The sequence below is a fragment of the Hydra vulgaris genome, chromosome 10, assembly GCF_038396675.1.
Source record: "Hydra vulgaris chromosome 10, alternate assembly HydraT2T_AEP".
NCBI classification, from domain to species: Eukaryota; Metazoa; Cnidaria; class Hydrozoa; order Anthoathecata; family Hydridae; genus Hydra; species Hydra vulgaris.
In genome coordinates, this window is record NC_088929.1 from 49,356,959 (window position 1) to 49,379,923 (window position 22,965).

At 28.1% G+C, this 22,965-nt stretch overlaps 5 protein-coding genes across 5 annotated transcripts; 4 read left to right on the forward strand and 1 right to left on the reverse strand.

The window, feature by feature from the left end:
- Window positions 1–293: 293 nt before the first annotated feature.
- On the forward strand, window positions 294–716 carry LOC136086413 (uncharacterized). Its single transcript, XM_065808711.1, has one exon. The coding sequence runs from the start codon at window positions 294–296 to the stop codon at window positions 714–716; it is 423 nt and encodes a 140-aa protein (XP_065664783.1).
- Window positions 717–9,192: 8,476 nt separating this feature from the next.
- LOC100211142 (glutathione hydrolase 1 proenzyme) lies at window positions 9,193–16,995 on the reverse strand. The gene is made up of 9 exons (XM_065808221.1): window positions 16,606–16,995; window positions 16,364–16,515; window positions 16,024–16,182; window positions 15,434–15,626; window positions 14,436–14,743; window positions 13,969–14,290; window positions 10,417–10,657; window positions 9,816–9,965; window positions 9,193–9,640 (listed from the first exon to the last, which is right to left on the reverse strand). Exons 1-9 carry the CDS (start codon window positions 16,755–16,757, stop codon window positions 9,446–9,448), a joined length of 1,872 nt encoding a protein of 623 aa, XP_065664293.1. The 5' UTR covers window positions 16,758–16,995; the 3' UTR covers window positions 9,193–9,445.
- An 863-nt stretch (window positions 16,996–17,858) lies between these two features.
- On the forward strand, window positions 17,859–18,511 carry LOC136086414 (zinc finger MYM-type protein 5-like). The gene is made up of 2 exons (XM_065808712.1): window positions 17,859–17,984; window positions 18,095–18,511. Exons 1-2 carry the CDS (start codon window positions 17,859–17,861, stop codon window positions 18,509–18,511), a joined length of 543 nt encoding a protein of 180 aa, XP_065664784.1.
- LOC136086415 (zinc finger MYM-type protein 1-like) lies at window positions 18,512–19,888 on the forward strand. Its single transcript, XM_065808713.1, has one exon. The coding sequence runs from the start codon at window positions 18,512–18,514 to the stop codon at window positions 19,886–19,888; it is 1,377 nt and encodes a 458-aa protein (XP_065664785.1).
- Window positions 19,889–21,967: 2,079 nt separating this feature from the next.
- LOC136086416 (uncharacterized) lies at window positions 21,968–22,705 on the forward strand. Its single transcript, XM_065808714.1, has one exon. The coding sequence runs from the start codon at window positions 21,968–21,970 to the stop codon at window positions 22,703–22,705; it is 738 nt and encodes a 245-aa protein (XP_065664786.1).
- The last annotated feature ends 260 nt before the right edge of the window (window positions 22,706–22,965 follow it).

Consider the following 22,965-nt stretch of genomic DNA (forward strand, 5'->3'; position numbering starts at 1 on the left):
TGATGTTGCTAATGCTTTAAATAAAATCTTTAAAAAATTCATCGAATTTACATGGATCTGAAAGACCTAAAAGTTCTTCGAATTTCCAAGAAAGAAAGTGTCAAAAAATATGGGTAGATAAAGGCTTAGAATTTTATAATAAGCATGTTAAAGCGCTAGGTGTTGAGTTATACTCAACTGAAAATGAAGAAAAAAGTTGTGTAGTTGAACGTTGAAATAGAACAATGAAAGATAAAATGTTTAAGTAATTTTTAGCTAATTCTACTAAAAAATATATCGACGTTTTAGATGAAATGGTAAATAAATACAACAACACAAAGCATTCTTCAATTAAAATGATACCAGTTAAGGCTAGCGATAATAAGAATGAAAATATTGTTTGGTTCAATCTAAATGGAAATGTACGATCAGAGTCTGTAAGACCAAAGTTTTCAATTGGTGATAGAATTAGGATAACTAAAAAGAAAGGAACGTTTGAAAAAGGATACACACCGAGATGGACTGAAGAAGTTTTTACAGTGTCACAGATTCAGTTCACAGATCCACCAACGTATAAAATAACTGACGATAATAATCAAGAAATACAAGGTACTTTTTACGAACAAGAAATGCAAAAAACTGATCAAAGCATATTTAGGATTGAAAAAGTTATTCGCAAACTTAAAAACAAATCATTAGTAAAGTGGTATGGGTATCCTGATTCGTTCAACTCATGAGTTGATAATAAAGAATTGGTAAGTCTGATTTAAAAGGAGTAATTTACTATTACGCTTGAGCTAGATTTCATTTATGCGTAAGACCTCAATGAGATTTCAATTACGAAATTATAGCTTGAAAAATTGATTTAAAATTACAAAAAATAGCTCAGAGTTTGTAAGAGAGTTTGTAACCACAATATATTAATGTACTATGGTTGTTATATATATTATTTTGGCTCAGTTGAAATGATTGAAATGACTTATGAGAATATAGATATGTTTATAGCTGAAATATGATTTGAGTTTATAGTTAGGGATATAGTTGAAATATGATATGAGAATATGGATAGGTATATGGTTGAAAAAATTTTGGCTTGGAATGCCCTTTTTATACTACTACGCATATGGTTGTAAAATGGAATTAAACTCTGTAGTATCCACAATATTTTTAAGTTTCCTGATTACCCCGTCCGTATTTCAAGACTTTTCTCCCTGTTTTTAAGTATGCTTTAAAAAAGAAAAGGCATGTATGCTGGCAGATACTTAACAGCTATGCCATGAGAGGTTAGTGTTTGCCTAACAGAAAGACTCCAGTGGAGTTTACACCTGTCCATAACATGCACCGGCGCTTTCACATATACATTCCTAATCGCTAGTGCCAAGATTGTAGTAATGAAAATACAAATTAAATCTGCATTCAAATCTTCAGTTTTTATTTTAAAAGTCAGCACATCATTGTTGAAACAGTAAAAATCAAACTAACATTCTTGCCACGATTTGCTAACGATTGTATAATTGTTGGCGCACCACTTAGCAAATAATCATATGTGCTGTTGGTGTACACATTAAAAACAGTTTTATTTAAATAAATAAGTTTTTCCTTCAAAATTCTGTTAATTTTGCTTGCAAATTAATTAGATAAATAATAATTTAATTAATCAATAAATTTGATAATAAAACTAAACACAGAACTTATAGTAAATTAAGTAAGAAAAAGATAATTTAAGGTCTATTTAAGTTTGTATATTAAATAAACCATCATCAAATGTAAAAATTCTTCTTCTTAAGTATTCTTAAACTCCTCTACCAGGAAATCAGAACAATTTGTTTTGAAAAAACTTTTTTTAAACTTTTTTAAAACGCGTATAAGAATGAATAAATACGCATCTAAGAAAAAAGAAACACGCTTATAATAATGAATAACCCTTTAAATACCAGTCAATATGGGTTTAAAAAAAAAAAATTTAACTAAACACGCAATACTTCACCTGACTAGAAGTATTGAGGTTTCATTTGAGATATCACAATTTAATTTTAGAGTTTTCATTAATATATCAAAAGCCTTTCATACGATCATGAGATCTTAGATGATGAGATTTTAAACAAAAACTTAAAAACTACGGAACCCGTGGAAATTTTCTAAAATTACTAAAAAGTTATTTTAGCAATTGTAAGCATTTTGTTCAAATTGATGTATCCTCCTCTAAAAAGTTACTAAAAAAAAATGTGAAAAAAAAAGTTACTAGATAAAAAATGTGAGAGGCACTAGTAGACCTAGGACCTCTTATTTTTCTCATTTATGTTAATGATCTTCATAATGCCTCAAATTTAATGACAGTAATGTTTGCTGGCGACACCAACCTTTTTCTGTCTTGTAATCTTAAAACATTTTTATAACGTGTACATAATTAGCATAATTAACATGTATATAGAGCTAATTAAATTTTCTAACTAGTTTAAGCCAAATAAACTATCAATAAAAATAAAAAAAACTAAATAGACTTTATTTCATCCAAAATCCAAAAAGTATATTTTACCGAATAATATGCCTTAAATATTGACAATATTCAAATAAAGCAATCAAAAGTTATTTTCCTTGGTGTTTTTATTGATAAAAATCTTACATAGAAAGATCAAACCAAAATTTTGTGCAACAAAAAAAGTTTCAAAAAAAGTTGGAGTATTGCATAAAGCAAGAAATTTTCTAAATAAACAGGCATTAATTCAACTTTATCTCTCACTAATTCAATGCCGTATAAATTCTGCATATGTTGCATTGGGTAGTGCTAACAGCAAATAGATTCTCATTGTCGGCAACAGAAGCATCTAGCTTATGCCTTATAAACTTTAAAGATTGTTATACTAATGCCAGTTTTATTAGATATGAATGTTCTTAATACATATCAACTAAATATTTTAAATGTTCTGTGGTTTTTGTACAGATGTATAATAAAATTTACGCCAAACCTTTCAAAAAAAAAGTACTAACTAATAGCAATTGAAAATCGTTTCTTAGTTTATTATTTATAAAGCACAAGATATTGAAAAAAGATTCAAAACTACATATAATTGTATCTGATTTATAGTTTTTTTTTCAATAAGCTTTGCAGACATAACTGATATTTGTTGCTGAATAATGTTTTTCTTATGATCTATTTCTATGACATTTTAAAAATGTAGCATTTTCTCAAACTTTGACAATTAGTCAACAATATTTATGTAATTTTTACACAAACTTTTTATAAAACATTTTATTCCACAATGAAATGTTTCAAAATATAAATTCTCAAAAATTTCAACAAGAAATACCTTCATAACACGTAATAGATTGAACATTTATTATTTTTTCAGTCATATGTCTTAAAATAAAACATTTTAAAAATCAATATGTCGCTGTATCAGCCAATAAAAAAGTGCTAAGCTCATCAGTTCTAACATTTTTAACAACGCTTAAAGATTTCTGTGTTGTGCGATGACGTGGTAATGGTGTAGGTATTTGACTTGAAGGTATTCCTGGCCATACAGATGGTGGCATTTTCGGTCTTTGTTTTCCTTGAACAGTAACTTTTTCGAAAACTGTTGTCCAATGTAATTGGTAAATAACAGTTTCATCTGAAACTAAAAGATTAGAATTTAAAATACTTTTTATCCAAATATTTGTTTGTTCTTTATCTTTAGGAAAAAGATAAACTGGTATTTTTTCAAAGCTTTTATTGTTTTTGGTACTTTGATAATTAGTTTTGCAGCCATATACACAACACTTTTTGGCATTTATAAAGTATAATTATTTAAAAGAATATAAAAGTATGCAAACCATAACATAAGATTTTCAAACACTTTTTGTCAAATATAATAGATCACTACCCATTTATATTTGAATAATATGGCTGATGATTACCGAATAGCATGAAACTTTAATTTCCATTATAAAGTTGTATTATTTCATTTAAAATGTTTTAATATTACTTGATCTATTTTTTTAAAAAGATTTATTACTCCTTCTGTTGAGCACTCTTCTCAAGTCGTTAAAAATGGAGAAAATTAACTTCAATTATTCAATAAAAAATATACCTATACCATCAAATAAAGAATATAAATTGCGATTGCTTGAAAAAACTGAGATATTGATTAAAAGGACGCGACGGAAGGCATTTTTCTTCATAAATCACCAGTCTAACGGTATGAATGATATTAATAATAATAGTAATAATAAAACTATTCTGAAGAATCATGACGTTTTTAACAAAATCAATATAAACAGTTCTTCCAATTGTTTCATTACATTAAAAGAACATAAACCTAATTTTTTAAATAATCCTAATGTTCGTCTAATTAAGCCAGCTAAGAATGAAGTTGGTAGAATAAGTAAACATATTTTATCAGATATTAACACCAACCTAAGAAATATTTTGCAATTAAATCAGTGGAATAGTACACAAAATGTAATAAATTGGTTCAAAAACATCAATGACAAAACTTTTTTATAACTTCCTTTTTTTCGACATCATTGACTTTTACCCTTCTATTAATGAAAAGCTATTTATTGACTCCATAAACTTTGCAGAACAATACGTTTCCATTGATTCTGATCATAAATCTTTAATTCTTCACGCGCGTAAGTCTTTATTATTTACCAATGATAAAGTTTGGATTAAAAAATCGAGCGGTTTGTTTGATGTTACTATGGGCGCATTTGACGGCGCGGAAGTGTGCAAGTTAGTTGGTATTTTTCTTCTCTACCAGATTTCGCAATTTTATAAAAAATCTGATTTTGGATTTATATAGAGACGGTGGCTTAGCCGTGTTTAAAAACGCAAGCGGTTCAAAAATGGAAAAATTAAGAAGCATTTTACTCAAATATTTAAACGAAATAACCTCTGTATTTCCATTCGATCTAATATGAAAATTGTTAATTACCTTGATGTTACATTTAATCTTAATAACTACACTTTTTAACCTAACCATAAACCTGATAGTGCGTTAAATTTTATCCATGCTAGTTCCAACCATCCACCAACCATTTTAAAATAATTACCAACCTCAATTGAACATAGATTATCTTCCAATTCTTCAAGCGAAAAAATTTTCCAAAAGACTGCTCCTATTAATAAAGATGCATTAGAAAAGTCTGGATTTCACACCAATCTCCAATATCATTCAAATCTAAATCCTTCTAATACTAATAAACTAATAAACGAAAAAGAAATATAATATGGTTTAATCCTCCTTTCAGTAAAAACTTGGTGAAAAAAATTGGACGCCTTTTAAACTTGATTGACTTGCATTTTTTATTACATAATAAGCTCCACAAAATTTTCAACAGAAGCAAAATAAAAATTAGTTACAGTTGCATGCCAAATATTCTATCAATTATTAATTCACACAACCAACAAATTTTGCGCAACATACTCACCGCTAATGATATAAATTGGAACTGCATTAAGAAAACTGCAAACCTGGTAAATAACCTATGTCTATCAAAAACTGTTGTACATAAAGCAACTTTAGCATCACCTAATCCCAGTCTTACGGAAAAATCTTACATCAGTATTAGTGGAAACGCATTGAAGCTCAGATTTGCAAACCACCTTAAATCATTTAGTGTAACCCATATATAGGAATGATACAGAACTTTCCCAGGAGATCTGGAAAAATAAAGACGCAGGTAACATGCCTATAATTAAGTGGAACATAATTAAAATATGCCAATCTTATAATCCATCTACAAAAAAGTGTAACCTTTGCATCAATGAAAAATATTTTATTATGTCTTTTGATAGTTGATTACTACTTAACAAAAAAAGTGAATTGGTTTCTGCTTGTAGGCATAGGAAAAATTTTTTACTATCTAACTTTGATTCCGACGATTAGCAAATATCGGATCGCGTATACTTGACGTCAGATGCCATTGCAACGCTAAACTTGTATTTTTTATAACAGTTTTTATTTTACATTTGAATAATATGGCAGATGATTGCCAAATGGCATGAAACTTTAAGTTCCATTATAAAATCTCAATATTAAAAAGATATTTCAAATAGAGCGATATACATATATATTAACAAAGAAAAATCAACTTTTCTATGGTACTTTAAGGTTCATGCCTATACGGCAGTCATCAATCATTGAATACTAGTAACTCTTAACATTGTATATTTTCAGTGTTTTAAAATTATTTACAAAAATTTATAATTTAAAAAACATTAAGAATACAAAGTTATTAGAAATATAAGAGAATAAACAAGATTAATTTGAAAAAGTTAAAAATTCTCTGGGAAATTTTCAATGTGAGCTTTTCATCTTTGCAATTTTTTAGAATATTAAATAGGCCCCCAGTCACGGCTTTCGGTTGCGCGATAAATTTCGGGAAGCTATGCGAAATTAAAAACAACAACAAACTCTTCATGGTTAAAAATAATTAGAGTTGGAGTCACCTATTCCCGACATCAAGGAAAAATATCTTCTTAAAATTAAATTTTAATTCAATAAAGTTCTACTGATTTGTACACTGTAGCAGCTTAGAAACAAATCTTTTTATTTTAAAAGCCCAGAATTCATACAACAGGGAAACATAGAAGTTTAAAAAAGATTTTAAAATCATTGTATAAAAAAATAATGTTTTTACTTGCAACGTAATAAGTAAAAAAAGTAGAAAAACTTTTCAAAAAAAAAAAAAAAAATGAAATCTATAAAAATGTATCAAATCAACAATGTATCGTAGCAACAATGTACCATAGCAACAAAAACTTTTACTACATGATTGGCATTTAATATGGATAGAATAAATAAGAAACTTGTTTTAGACGCTCAGAGGTTCCTGAAGTTGAAGGCGAAGGCAAATTGCTTCGCTATTTAATAGGGCATTCTTGAGTTTGCAAAGAAAAGCAACAAAATTAGTCAAACAATTTAAAAAGATTTTAGATGAAAAAAAACTATAAGAAATGGGTTGAAACAACATTTGAGAAAAAAAGAGCAAGAGGATATCTTACACAATAATATTTAAGCAATTTAATTTAAGCAAAATATAGACCAAATTAGTTGCTACAAAAATTCACAATCAACATCATTCTTGACTTGTTCAGGCCAAGCTTCTTCGGTATGGGGCAACAAATTCAGGTTAGAAAAAGAATACGTACCATACGTACAATCATGTTTACCTAGATAAAGTTATACGATGCATTGGATTCCCCGATTTATTTATTTTTAAATATTTTATTATATCTAGAAAAATTGTAATTGTTACAGAAATTAATATTACTATTACTATAACATGTTTTCTTTTACAAGAAATTTAGATAAAACATAATCATTTATTTTACAATTGAGTTTAGTTGAACAGAATCAACCATTCTATTGGAAAAAGGAAACTTCAGATTAAAGAGGTAAAATAAAAAAATAAAAAAAAGCGAAAATTTAATTTTAGGTGAGAAATTTTCCTTTTAATATTTAACTGATAATTATTTATTTTATGATTTAGAAAACTTAGATTAAATTTAATATCAAGAGAAAACCATTATTTAAGAAGTGATTGACTGTGTTACTTACAAAGCTTAGCCAATCAGGGATTTGAATCTAGATTTTTTTGAATCTATCAGATTAACTAAATGGTTGCATCTGATTATATCTATTTAAAAATAAAATTAATATAAATGTTACCAAGCTTTAACAAAGTTCATCTATTTGCTTTTTAAATAGACATATGGAAGTTGTCAATCTTCCTTAATGATAATAATAAAGTGTACTAACGTAAAAATAATAAAGTGTGCAAACGTAAAAAAAAAGTCTATAGACCGTATATTAGTATTTTAGTATATTATATAACGTATAAGTACGCCTCTGGAACTTTATATTAGTACATTTGGTAAAGTTATATTAGTGATTTATTTTATTCTTAATCATATATGCACAACTATTTTTTAGAAGAACAGTACTAGTCCAATATTTTCATTTCAAGATAATCAATGTTTAAGTTTTAAACAATTATAGTCTATAAACTATTTACTTTGGATGCCATTTATCTTAGATACTAGTATTACTTTTGTAGTGCATAGAGAGATCGATATATGTTAAATGAAATTACGAAAAAAAGTGCAAATAGCAAAATATGGACTAGTATTGTTCTTCTTCTCACCAATTCAATTATACCCTTTACAATATAAACATTTATTTTCTTCTACAATAAAAACATCTATATACATTTTAAAATAAATAGATACCTAAAATATAAAACCATTAAAGGTATCATAAATTAAATACTTTACATACATCAGAAGTAAAACTCACAATAAAACATAACAAGTTAAAATGTTGCCTAACAACTGAAAATGGTTTAGAAAATCAAAAAAACAGGGAGAATATTTTTTGTAGAAAAAATAGTTATTTTAAAAGATTGTTTGAAAGTAGATTAGACAAATTAAGACAAAAAAATTAAATTACACCTAAGGTCCACGATAAAATATGCAAAATTAAGTATGTTATTATTTTTGCAAATATGTTTTTTTAGAATGCCATTTACATTATATTTGTTTTTGGGTTTAGTTTTATAAAGGTAAACAAAAACATTGGGGGACATATTTTCGATTGCAGATAAAACACAAAGCATTAAATACAAGTAATTGCTGAATATTTAAAGCTTTCATTGCTTTAAAAAGCGGTTCAGAGTTAGAAAAAGAATTTTTAAAATTTATTATGCAAGCGGCCTATTTCTGATGCTGATAATAAGATTTCAGTTTATCATTATGTGTATTTTCCCATACAATATTTGCATAACTTATATGACAATGAATAAATGAATAGTATAATTGCGTTAGTTGATTTTTGTTTAAAATACCTCTAGATTTGTGTAGAATTCCAATGCTTTTTGCAACTTTATTAAAAATTTCATTGATGTCTTTAAGAGGGATTTTCTTCAACAAAAACTCCTAATAATTTTGACATTTTTTCTCTTTTTAGGATGGTGTTGTTAATAAAGAGATCATGCATATTTATATCGTTTTTTATAGTTAGATAGAAAAGTATTCATTTTGTTTTATCGATATTTAAAGACAGCCAGTATTTTTAAACAAAAGTGAAATTTTTTTCAAGTTCTCGATTGTTCAAAAGCATACTCAAATTTTTATGGGACTGAAACAAGTTTTGTAAAGATCTTTGTAAAGATCATTTATCTGCAAATCTGATAAAAACCGATAAAGAAAAAGCAAAAAACAAAACAATGTCAAAGTCAGAAATGTTTCATCAATTTTAATTTTAATGTAGTGCTTTAAAAAAAATTTTGTTAAATTTATAATTTTTAATTTTTATTTATTTACACAGTTCATTTTATTATTTATTCGCTGTAACTCAAACTCCACATTCCTACAACGTACCACACACATTCCTACAACGTCGCATTACTTACGGTCTTATAACATAAAAATTTCATCTTTAATCTGGTTTTTCTATATTTATATTTAATCTTTTATCGTAGTTCAAAAACCAGCTGGAGTTCCACCTTTACGAAAGTCAGATTCGGCAAATAATGCTTCTTGATCTTGATTATTTTGCAAACAAATTTTACCTAATAATGTATTTTCAATATTTCCCTTCTTACAAATAGATTTCCATTGACTGTCTACTCGTGCTATGGCTTGAACAACTGCATGACTTTCATCAGTTACGCGTACCTAAAAAAGTTTTCTTATAAAATCTAAACAACGTTGTAGTTTTACATTATGATACTACTATTACTTAGCTATATTTAAGTTTATTAAAAAAAAGAACTAAAAAAACACGACTCCTCGACTGTAGTTGTCTCCATTACCTTGGGGAGGTAAATTAAAAAGTGAAGTAAAAACATACGTCGTGTCCTCTCTTCTTTAACTCTTCTAATACTTTTTCTGGCATTCTTGGTTCTACGTACACAACACTTGGTACAAGTTGGGAGTGAACCCTTGGTTGCTGAACTGCGTCTCTCATGCTCATGCCAAACCAGAGGTGGTTCATAATAACCTTAGTGAGAAAAAAAAACGTTAAATAAACTTAAAAAAATAAAATATGAAGTTTTAATAAATGCAAACCAACAATGGACTTAAAATTGTATTAAAGTAACCAATAACAGTAAAGCATCAAAAAGTCTGGTGCCAAGTCACGTGCTTTCCTAATATCTGGAAAGTACTTATTCTGGTTTATTTTAAATAACGGATTAAAGATATTGAAATAACTTTTGTTAATAAACTTTGAACATAAAAATTAGATGATAAATATTTATTTGGTAAATATCAAGTCATTAAGAAAAAACCAATAAAGAGCAAATATTAAACTTTAAATAAATGAAACACCAGTTGATAAAAAAAAATCAAAATAAGCAACCTTTAAACAACAAAAATAACCTTTAAAAAAATAACTCTAAATACGTAAAAAAAACTACCCATTAAAATATTAACCAATTTGCATTACTTACTTGAGCAACTGCAGTTGTTATAATTGATCCTCCGGATCCTCCTGTTACTAATCTAACATTCTTATGACTATCCAATAAGATTACAGGGACTGAGCTTGACATTGGACGTTTGTCTGGTTTTATGAAGTTTTCTTCTGAAGGGGGTAACCCAAACTCGTTTGATATTCCTGGAGTACTAAAGTCATCCATTTCATTGTTGTAAATAAAACCAAGCTTACACGAACGAAACTTTGCTCCAAGACTTTAACGATAAAAAAAATTTATGTAGAAAAGATTTTTAGTTTTATTCAAGTTTTTTTTTGTGTTTTTACACATAAAAAAAAACACTTAAATGTTAGAAAGAGTTAGTTTAAAAACATGTGCTTGTCTGGTAAGTGAGATAGTATTATAGATACTATCTCACTTACCAGATTTATTATCTGGTAAGTGAGATAGTAGTACTAGATAAGATAGTAGCAGTAGGTGAGATAACAGAACTAGGTGAGATAGTAGCAATAGATGAGATAGTAGTTGTAGGTGGTATAGTAGTACAAGATGAGATAGTAGCAGTAGATGAGATAATAGTAGAGAAAATTGTTCGCGGCGAATCGGAATAGTAGAACCATGAATTTATTAATAATTTATTACACGAATTTTTTAAATCTCAATAAGAAATGAGCTCTACTAAAAACAAAAGCTGACTTATTTAGACCTGATAATAAAAATATGATGAAAAATAAGTTATACAGTTATGTTATTTAGGTTATTCAGTTATGTTATTTAAAGATTAGTTTAAAATCTGCAAAACCTAGTCCCAAAATTCTCAGGATAAATGATTTTAAAATGAGACTAAATAATTAGTTAGCATAAAAAGTTACAATTTGTGGATATATGACTGTGTTATTCTCAGATTTTATTATGGCATCATTTAATCCTTATGTGATGCAATTTATTCAATTTTTACTTGATTATCTTATAATTTGTCTTCTTTGATGTTAAATGATGTAAAAAAGTTGGCGTAGCGTTGGGCTAACTTATATGGTCTAAATTAGCGTCTGATACTCCCTGAACAGAGATTTTTACAGTGAAAAAACAAAGTTGAAATTAAAAATCTATAAAGTTATTAGAGAATCAATCTACCTAATTAGCTTGAAATTATTAACGTTAAATAATTATTTCTGTTGTTGTTCTATTTAATTAGAATTGCATTTTATTCTTTCCCGCTAATTTCTTAAAAAAAAAAACACATTATTAGATCTGTGGAAACCGGTTCAATTTTAAATAAAGTATCAAACCTCGCAATCACGGACAAAGAGTAAGTGTTTTAGAAAAAAGTTTTTTATAAAAATGTAAAGAATGCGATTAGAAAAAAAGTATCAAGAGATTTACCTCAAGCAAAATATAAAATATTTTTATCTATTAAAAAGCTTTTATTTGCGCTTCTTAGTAATCTTAACTTATCACCAGTCTCTTATCTCTTATCATCAGCCTCTTATGTCTTATTACTCACTACTTTCTCATTTTTTATCAACACTCTCTTATCTCTTGTCACCACTCTCTACACATATTTCTTTTTTCAAAGTGATATATATTAAATTCTGAATTTTAGTGGAATGTTAGACATGTATGTCATTTAGTCTGTCTGAGTTTTAGGGTAATGTTAGTGTTCAAAGTGATATCATTCTTTAAAAAGTAAAAAAATAAAGTGAAATACAAACAGAAAAAAAGTGCCTGTAGCCAATTAATTTGCTCGCCTGACAATTAGTTGGACAGATAGACAAATTAGTTTCCTTGTGTATTAGTTAAAAATAATTTAATTTAAATTTTATGTTAACTCAAGTTAATTTACAAATAATTTTAAATGTTATCTTTCATTTTGTGGATATTTTTAGAAAAATTTTAGATTAAAACTTTACGTTCGTAAACCTTTACAAAATGTACTTAAACAAAATACCTTTTTTTGAAAAGAAAAAAATTGTTTAAAAAGAATTATTAAAATTTTGGAAGCGACACAAAAAACATTTTGTTTTTAAAGTCTAAAATAGGAAAAACTGTATAACTAGAAAAAGGAAAGAACGGAATAAAGGAAAATTTTTATTCAGTTCTTTCCTTTTTGGCGGCCAAAGCAGATCTTTTTATTTTTTATTTTTGGCGGCCAAAGCAGATCTTTTTATTTTTTATTTTTGGCGGCCAAAGCAGATCTTTTTATTTTTTATTTTTATTGTGGTTATTGTGGTGCACGCAGCAGTTCTTACGGTTTATCACAGAGCACCGCGGAAAAGCATTTAACTAAGAAGTTCACGCCTCCTTCGTTACCAATGTCGCATATTAGGCTAGAGCCGGCGAAAAATCTCATGGTTCTGAGCCAGAACCATAATCACTGCGCCACGGCTGCACTTCTCTTTTCCAGAATTTCTGACAAACATTTCATCTTCTTGAATAAAAAAGTTGTAAAGTTTTGATAAGTTCAGTTAAAAAATATTAAAATGTTTTTTAAGATTTTACATCATTTTTATGTTTATTACTATTATCTAGAGGACTTCATGCACCTATGCACTTCATAAAACTCATGTATCACCTACAAACATGCTATCACCTATTATTAACAATGTTTTGAGCTGACAAACGAAACTCATGTACCACCTACAAACATGCTATCACCTATTAATAATTATGTAATATAATTTGAGCTGACAAACTAAACTCAAGTAACGTTTTAATTTTTAATTTGGAGGAGGCTTTAGACTTTAAATCGCTATAATTTTTAAACAGTAAAAGAATATTGTGTGAAACTTGAAGTTTAAAAATGAACATAAAATTAATTGAGCATAGTTAAAAAAAAAAATTATAAGCTCTAACAGTACACCATGTCATACAATGTATGCTATAACAAAGATAACAGTAATTAGATACCTACTAACGTCATGATGATGACCTATCTACTAAAAATTGGTGCTGTTCTGAAAATTTTAAACAGTCACTTCATTTTAATTTTATTTTAGTCGTAACTTGACAAATGCACGAGTAAAATAATTTTAATTTTATTTTAGTCGTAGCTTGACAAATGCACGAGTAAAATAATTTTAATTTTATTTTAGTCGTAGCTTGACAAATGCACGAGTAAAATAATTTTCAAATACTCCAAAGTCATTAGGAATTTTAAGTCATTATGAATTTAGTAAATATGAGTATAATTATATATGAACTAATTGAAAATAAGTTAATTTAAATAACATTTTAAATTAATAAAAAAAATTTATTAGAAAAAACAATAATAAAAAAAAGTATATAAATAAATAATAATAAAATAAAAAAAGTAAACTCGTGTGTATTATGAACAAGATTATATCTAAATTTATAACAATGAGGCTGGATGATATGACCATGTCTTCTGCCAGCTCTAGCCGGAACTTTTCAAAACTTAATATTATTATGTTGTAAAACATTGTAAAGCTTATTTCAAAGGACGAAATAAATAAAATAAATAAAAAATTATTTTTTATTTTTATTAAGAAAATTATAAATGTAATTATAAATATAATTATTATAGTAATAAATAGAAAAAAAACTTACTATCCGTTAATTGTACTCATTACAGTCACAGCGTCTCCGTTTGGTCCGACCACAACCAAATGAGTTGTTCCAGTTGTAACTTTCTGAAAATGCTTTCCACCGTAGTGAGAAATGTTATACGTACGACTGTCGTTTATTTGGTTACGTATTTTTTTAGCAAGATTTTCGTCAAGTAAGTTTTGAACAACTTTCATTGTATTTTTTTCAACATCAGGATCGGCTAACTCAGTTCTTCTTGCATATGCAAAGTTAAATGCTTCTATCATTCTATGGTAAACAATTTCAGGTTGTTGTTTTTCAAACTCTTCGGTCATATTGTAACCTAGAAACCAAATAGCAATAAAATTTTTAATGTTTCAAATAAATAAGTATTTTTTTTTACTTTTTTACCCACATATTCAAACGACGCCAGATATTTAAACGAGATCAGTTAATAATAAAAAACAGTTATTAAAACGACAAACTACCTTTAAGTATATTTAATATTAAAGCTAGTATTGGTCCACTTGCGGGAGGAGGTGCAGTTAGTAAGCTGAAATTTCCGAGAGTGCTCTGTAATGGCGTTCGAATAATTGGTGTGTATCCATGTAAATCTTTCTCGGTTATTATACCACCCTTCTTTTTTACATCTTTTACAAACTGTTTTGCAAGTTTTCCTTTGTAAAACACATCAGCATTTCCATGTGAAGCGATTTTCTCTAATGTTTTAGCTAGAGCTACATTTTTAACCAGATTACCTTTTGAAAGAAGTTTTCCTTTGCGGACGAACAACTTTCTAAATTATATACTTTAAATTGTATCAGTTACTTCAAAAAAGATAAATAATTTTTAACAAAAAAGTATACATAGTAAATAAATAAAAATTCACAAAACATTAAAATTTTTGGTATTTTATTATAAAAATTGCTGTTTTTAAATATTACAACTATTTACGTAAAACATTCTACCGTTACGTAAAACATTCTACCGTTAGCATCGTAAAAGTTAACGAGTAAAATAGTCATAACATTTTTAAGTAAAGTTTTTAGAACTTTTTTTCCTTGTTTAAATATGAATCTTTCTCAAAATTGCATTTACTAACGTCTTTATTTATTTTTTCATATATATATATATATATATATATATATATATATATATATATATATATATATATATATATATATATATATATATATATATATATATATATATATATATATATATATATATATATATATATATATATATATATATATATATATATATATATATATATATATATATATATATATAAATATATATATATATATATATATATATATATATATATATATATATATATATATATATATATATATATATATATACATAATGATAAAAGTTATAAAACGAAAAAGTTTAAAGTGTAATATAATAAAAGTATAATAAAAATATGTAAGTTGATAAAAAATAAAATTAAAAAAAAATGTAAAAGTGTTTGACGAACCTTAAGCAAGGTTCGTCAAATACATCTTTTTTCCATTTATTTAATGCGATTTGGAGGGAATCAGTTATATGAAAACCTTCTTTAGCAAGTTTGATTGCTGGTTCAAAAAGATCTTTCCAAGGCAATTTTCCAAATTTTTCGTGAGCTAGCTGCATACCCCGAAGCTCACCCGGTACCGCAACAGCTAAACCACCTAAAAATTAAATAAAATATAGACAAGTAAATAACTCATAGATAAGTAGATAACACGTAGATAAGTAGATAACATGTAGCTAAGTAGATAACATGTAGCTAAGTAGATAACACGTAGATAAGATGTAGATAAGTAGATAGCGTGTAGTTAAGTAGGCAACTTAAAAACATTATTGCAACCATTATTACATTCTTTTAAATTATTGATTGAATTATAAAAAATAAAAGATGAGCATTTTAAATAAAAGTAAGAAATAATTAAATAAGCATTTATTTGTTAATCCAACATACATTAACAGGCTTTGAATAATTAAAAATTGCAAAAAAGTTGTAAAGTCAAGAAACGTGAGTTTAAATTTCGTAACTATACTTAAAGTACCTAAAGTTAAGTACAGTACCTCTAATTCCTTTGTTAGCGTCACCACCAAAAAGATTTTCATGGGCTTTACTTGGAGCAGTTTCTCTAAAGTCAATTACTGTTGCTTTCTTTAATTCTCTTATGTATACCATCATAAATCCTCCTCCGCCTATCCCAGTACTATGGCTGTTAATAACTCCTGAATAAAAAAGATATATATATATATATATATATATATATATAACATATATATATATATATATATATATATATATATATATATATATATATATATATATATATATATATATATATATATATATATATATATATATATATATATGCTAGTGTAGGCATGTAAAAATAATGCATTAACTTGCCTAAACAAAGTAATGCTGCAATAGCTGCGTCTACAGCAGAGCCACCTTTAACTAACATTTTTTTCCCAACCAAGCTACACTCTGTGTTGTCTGTAGCTACAGCTGCTTTTTGGAAGATCTCGTCTTTTGTGTGTACATTTTGTGTAACCATTCTGTGTTGTGTAAAGTTACATAACAAAATTTTGAACTTTAAATTTATTATAAAGGTAACATAAAATTATTTTAATTATTCAAAAACATACCCTCCCATGAGAATTCTTTTTACTGCTTGCCTTTTATGCAAGTGCACGTGTTGGTTGTTAATTTTATTGTGTCTGTATAATAGTGCCATTGAACCCAGCATAAGACAAATAACACAAACGATAATTGGTTGCAAAAGACGGGAATCTGGCATTTTGACGACTTATAGTGATGAAATTAAATAGTCTGAGATTAATAATGATTAAACCATAATAAAGTCTAACAATTTTTTATTCTTAAATTTAATTCAGAAAAAGCATCATTTTAATGCTATTTATAAAGTTATATATTTTAATAATAAAAGTATTTAAAATAAAAAAACTTTTATAAAAAAAAGATTTTGATTTAACAAATGCGAATAAAGTTTTAAAACTATCAAAATCATTCAGAATAACTTTCTGTTCATATGAATGCACACTAAAATGCAATTTTAGCAACATAAAAGGCAAGCATAGCAACGCAAAATGGCGTTAAAAATTTTACACTCTACTTCACATCAGCTTAGTTTTATTATTTCCAATGCTACTTAAGATATCTAATATCTTGGTGTTGCTTTACGGGCACTAAAGAAAAAAAATACGTGTAACGCATAAGCTAAAAGAAAAATAAAATGTCAAAAAACTTTAATCAACCAAACAAAAAAAAATACTTATTTAGCAAATTAAAAAAAAAAAGTTATTGTCTACCAGGCCTGTTACGTGTTACCAGGGCTGGATTAACCATTAGGCAAACAAGGCATTTGCCTTGGGCACCAAGCGTTTGGGGGAACCACAAGTCCTCAAGAAATGTTTTTTTTAACAAATTTAAGTCCAGAAACAACTGAAAATAGAACAAGCGCTATGAAAATGAAGAAATACATTATAATAAAAATCCGCATTCAAGTTTGGTAAAATCTTGAATGCTTAAAAATTAAGCTATAAATGAGCCGGTTTTTTCTATTTAGCTTTTTTTTGAACTAATTATTTTTTTCGCGCTTTAATGACTTTTTTTTTGCGCTTTAACAACTTCACTTGAGGATATTTTTTTATTAACAACGTGAAACTGTTATTAAAGCTGTATCGTGATTTGTTTTATCATTTTTATTGATTCTGATATTAAGGAATTATTTATTGGAGCTTACACCTTAAGTTTGTTGTTTTTTAGCCTTATTTTGCATAATTTTTTAATTTTTATGTAAATTACATTTTCGTTTTATATCATTTAATCATTTTTATTTGCATCTTTTTGCATACTTTTTTCAATTTCAGATCCCAAAATGAAACGTGTTCAGTTAAGTGGTGCACAAAGGAGAAAACTAGCTAAAGAAAAAGAGCACACTATTTCTGTTGTGAAAGCTACGAGCAGAAAATTAACAAGTTATTTAGTTTTAGATCAGCAACAGGCAAAAAAAGGGATTTTACTGACACTATTGGCCCTCTTGATAGGTCTACTATAGGCTGTTCTGCAAATCCAGACACTGCAATAGAGCTTGATAATGAAATTTGTTGTAAGTGTAACCCTCTTCAATCTGCTGAAGATGATGATAAAAATGCAGATGATAAAGATGAAAATGATAAAATTAATCAAGCAATAGATCCAGGACTGTGGATTGACTTTTCCGCCTATGATATGGCTTACTGGGTTGACTGTGGGCCTACTAACTGTCAGCATCATTTTGGTCCCTTTAATAAATCTTGCCGTATTTATGCTGGAGGAAAAAAAACAAGCTTTGTTCCCAAAAATAATAGTGAGCAGTACAGGAGAGAGTGGTTATTGTATTCACCATCCACGGGATCTGTGTACTACTTTGTTTGTAAACTTTTTGCATCTACTGGTTTCAAAAATTTTGCTGATAAAAATGGGTTCAGTGACTGGAAAAATAACATTTATGTTGATAATCACGAACAAAGCGCTACTCATAAAAACTGAATGTTAGTATACCTAACTCGTCGACAAGGCTGCGGTGTACTACAAAAGCTAGAAGAGCAAATAAATGAAGAGTATAATTACTGGGAACATGGTCTGGCTTTCAGAAGAACAAATGAAAAATTTGGATCTTTACAAAATGGAAGTTATTTAGGGCTGCTAGAGTTGGTCAGTCAGTTTGATCCATTTTTAGCGTCACACTTTGCGAAATATGGAAATTCTGGAAAGAGAAATTCTTCTTATTTATCCAAAACTATATGTGAAGAATTTATTGAAATTATGCCCAAAAAAGTCTGTGAAGTAATTGTAGATGAAGTAAAGGCTTCCGGTTATTTCAGCTTGTCAGTAGACTCAACACCCGATATTTCACATATAGATCAGCTAAGCGTTGTTCTTCGATATGTAGCAGATGGGGAGCCCATTGAACGCTTTTTGACTTTCTTGGAGTTGCAAAATCACACTGGTAAAGGTATGGCTAAGCAAGTGCTGCAGTACTTACGTGAAGTCTGCAGTATTGATTATTCGAAATGCAGAGGTCAATCCTACGATAATGCAGCTAATATGTCCGGGTGCTACAAGGGCATGCAAAAAAAAATTCTAGAGGAAAATGAGTTTGCTATATACATACCCTGTGCTGCCCATTCACTAAATCTTGTAGGCAGAAGTGCCATTGACTCCTGTTTAGAGGCAGTAAACTTCCATACAGTGCAACTGATCTATACTTTTTTTTCAGCTTCAACCAACAGATGGAAGATTCAGAAAGGATGCCTTGTGAATGAAACGCTGGTGAAGTCTCTTTCCGATACCAGATGGGATGCACATGCTGTTGCAACTGAAGCTATCCTAAAGTCTCATCCTCAGATTTTAAAATCGTTAGAATGTATACAAGAAGATCAGACACAGAAAGGAGACACCAGAGGAGAAGCAGAAAACTTTGCAAAGAAGATGCAAGAATTAGAATTTGCTTTCATGCTTGTTTTTTGGAAAGAGATATTACAGCATTTTCACAGGGTTAGTCAGGCTCTCCAAAAAGAGCATGTGAACTTAAAAACGTGTGCTGATTTGTATACTTCACTTGCAGATCACTTGCATAAATCTAGGAATGAATTTGAAAGATTTGAAGAAGCTGCAAAAATAATGACACCAGGTGTAGATTATAAGTCAACTTTGACCCGTAATCGTAAACGAAAGACAGTGTTCAATGATGGTGATGCCCCTGAAGTATCTCTGAATGCCAGAGGCAAATTTCTTATGTCTGCATTCTACGCCATTGTTGACAAACTTGAGACAGAATTGAGTAGACGAAGACAAGTATATAATGATGTAGCAGTTCGCTTTTTTGGTCGATGGATCATTATCACAAACATCTCAGTGTTGTGAAGAACTAATAAATGCTTATCCTGAAGATCTGAACAATAATTTATATACTGAACTACAACAGTTTCATTCATATATTCGATAAAAGTTTCCAGCTGCATCAAAATCAGAAAACAACACGTTCAATCATGGAGAATTATACCAAGTAATAGTTAGAGACATAATTGAGTGTGCCTTTCCAAATGTTGAAATCGCCTTCCGCATATTTTTAACATTAATGGTTACTAACTGTTCAACTGAGCGTTCTTTTTCTCAGTTGAAACGTACAAAAAATCCAAATAAATCAACAATGAAACAAGAAAGGCTCAATTCCTTATCTCTGTTTATGATTAAGGCATATATGTTGCGCAAAATTACCTGACGATATACTCTAAGACTTTGGTAGATGTAAATCTAGAAGAAAAAACTTTAAAATGTTAATGACAATATCTTTTTGATTTTTTCATCTAATAAAAAATACAGTTTGTCTATTATTGTTTCAAAATTTATTAACTACTAATTTTAATACAGAAATACTATATTGTAGGTTTTATATGAGTGATAGTAGTACAAACTACAAACATATTTGTTAACAACTGTTTTCTTTGAATAACATTGAACATACCAGCGGTCACAGTCAGCGAAAAATCAGGGGTCCCGGGCAGAAGAGGGCACCGATGTGGGTTTAAGCTTTGGGCACTAAAAAGGCTTTATCCGGCCCTGCGTGTCGCGGTGGTTAGGGATGTGACTCAGAAACAAGGGGTCCATGGTGTTAATACGACAACTTTGTTTACTTTTATTTTGACTCTGTTTATTAAATTCTATTTACAACGTTCATACAGAAACAAAAATTCTGGAGGGCGTTATTATTTACAAAAAGAGCTTATGACTTGACTAATAAATTACATCAATTAAATAAAATAATATTATGACAAGAATTTTATAAACGTAACAATAAAGTTTTATAACGATCAGCCATTATCAAACATGATTCAATGCCGGCTCTGGTAAGGTAAGCAACATTATTAAGGAAGAAAACAGTTGCTTTGGAAGCAAGAGTTCCAGGGTTTACAGCGAGTTCTGAGCATGTTTCATGCCACCGGTAAAGAAGGAGGCATGAACTTCCTAGTTAAATACTTTTTCCGCGATACACTGTAACAAGACCGTTACGACTTCTTGGGGCGTCTGCAATAAGACTGTAACGACTTCTTGGAGCATCTTAAGAACTACAAAAAAAAAAAAAAAAAAAAAAAAATCTGTTATCTCTAAAACAACAAAACAATTTTTGCCAAAGATTATTAAAGTAGACTATAGTTTTTTTGCGATCAAAAAAACTTGTTACCAAACTTAATAAATATTTTGTATTTGTAGGACCAAACCCAGCTGAAAAAATAGCAAAAGTTGTTCCAATATTTAAAGAAGCACGGCGTTAATTTTTGGCAAAAAATCTTTCAGCGTGAATTGTTCGCGCGACTATTAAAACTAAATGTCGTGTAGACTGGAATATTTTTACATTTGGTTTAGTCTACACTAAAATATGCACCCAGGACCATGGCTTAATTGGTCAAAAGTTGAATGTTTCAATGTGTTAATATGTTGAAATAGGAGTTATATTTTTTGTTCATGGAAGAATATATTTATTTTTACACATTCTTCATATTATTTTAATGATAATAAATAAGTCTACAAAAAGATGCTCGATAAACCACTGTTACCTCTTCTATACACACAGTTTTACATTTTAAATTGATACTTGCATTATAATCTTTCTTATTAGCTGAAGATTTTGAAAGTTGATAATTCTATCTTGAGATATTTTTTTGTTTCAGCGTACAGTGTGAACAACAAACCTTAAACGATTTTTAGATCGCTCATCATTATCATCAAATCTCTTCAAATCTCATCAAATCTCTTCCGCATTTACTTTTGAACAGACGTGTTTTTATTGATCGAAGAAATTTTTTTTTTTTTTTTTTTTTTTTTTTTTATAATATAAACTTCTTAAACTTAGTCGAAGCATTTTATGTACATATTTTATCGAAAATGAGTTCAAAACAAATCACTGACGTCTCGATAAAATTAGTTAGGGAAATTTTTCAAGAAATGTTCCAAAAACAACAAAATGATATACTATCGTTAATAAGTGCAAATTTAAAACTGACTAATGATCGAATCGATGGATTGCTGAAAGAAATTAGTACATTAAAGGAAACTTGTGAAATGTTAAAAAAAGATAACGTAAACCGAAATGCTGATCAAAATAAAACTAACAAGCAGTTGATAAAGTTTGAAAAAACACAAAAAGACATTGAGGAAAGTCTAACGTTTTATCAAGATTGCAATGACAAAAAAATGAGCGAGTTGGAAAAAAAAAAGTCATCGAATGCAAATATAGGTGAGAATGAAAAAAATAAATTTAGACAGCTGGAAGATCGACAAAGGCGAAATAATCTTCGAATTGAAGGAGTTAAAGAAAATGACAACGAAAGTTGGGATGATACGGAAAAAATAATAATAAACATTTTTGAAAATAATCTCAATGTAAATGGGGTAATCATAGAAAGAGCGCATAGAACTGGCATTATTGAAAAAAAAAATCCAAGAACAATTATAATTAAGTTACTTAACCATAAAGACAAAGTAAAAATCCTAAAAAATGCCAATAAACTGAAAGGATCCGGAATTTATATCAACGAGGATTTTTCGCTGGAAACTTCCACAATAAGAAAGAAACTTCTTGAAGAAAGCAAATTGCACAGGATAAATGGTAAGTATTCCGTTGTTATATACGATAAGCTTATTGTTAGAGAATTTATAAAAAAAATAAATAATGATAAATGATTTTCTTACGTTTTTATATTACTTTTTGAATTTTAATATTGCTTTAAGTTATTTCTGATTTAAAATGGCTGATGAAACTGTTTTAACAAACATAAATTTTAATTCATTTGTATCAAAAAAGTCAATACTATTAAACAACTATTCGGATCCTGATATTAATTTTTATAATAATGATGAAATAATAAAAAATATTAACCCTTTATATTATGACCCAAATTCTAAAAAAATTGCTAATGGAATGGAGGATAACTATTTTTCAA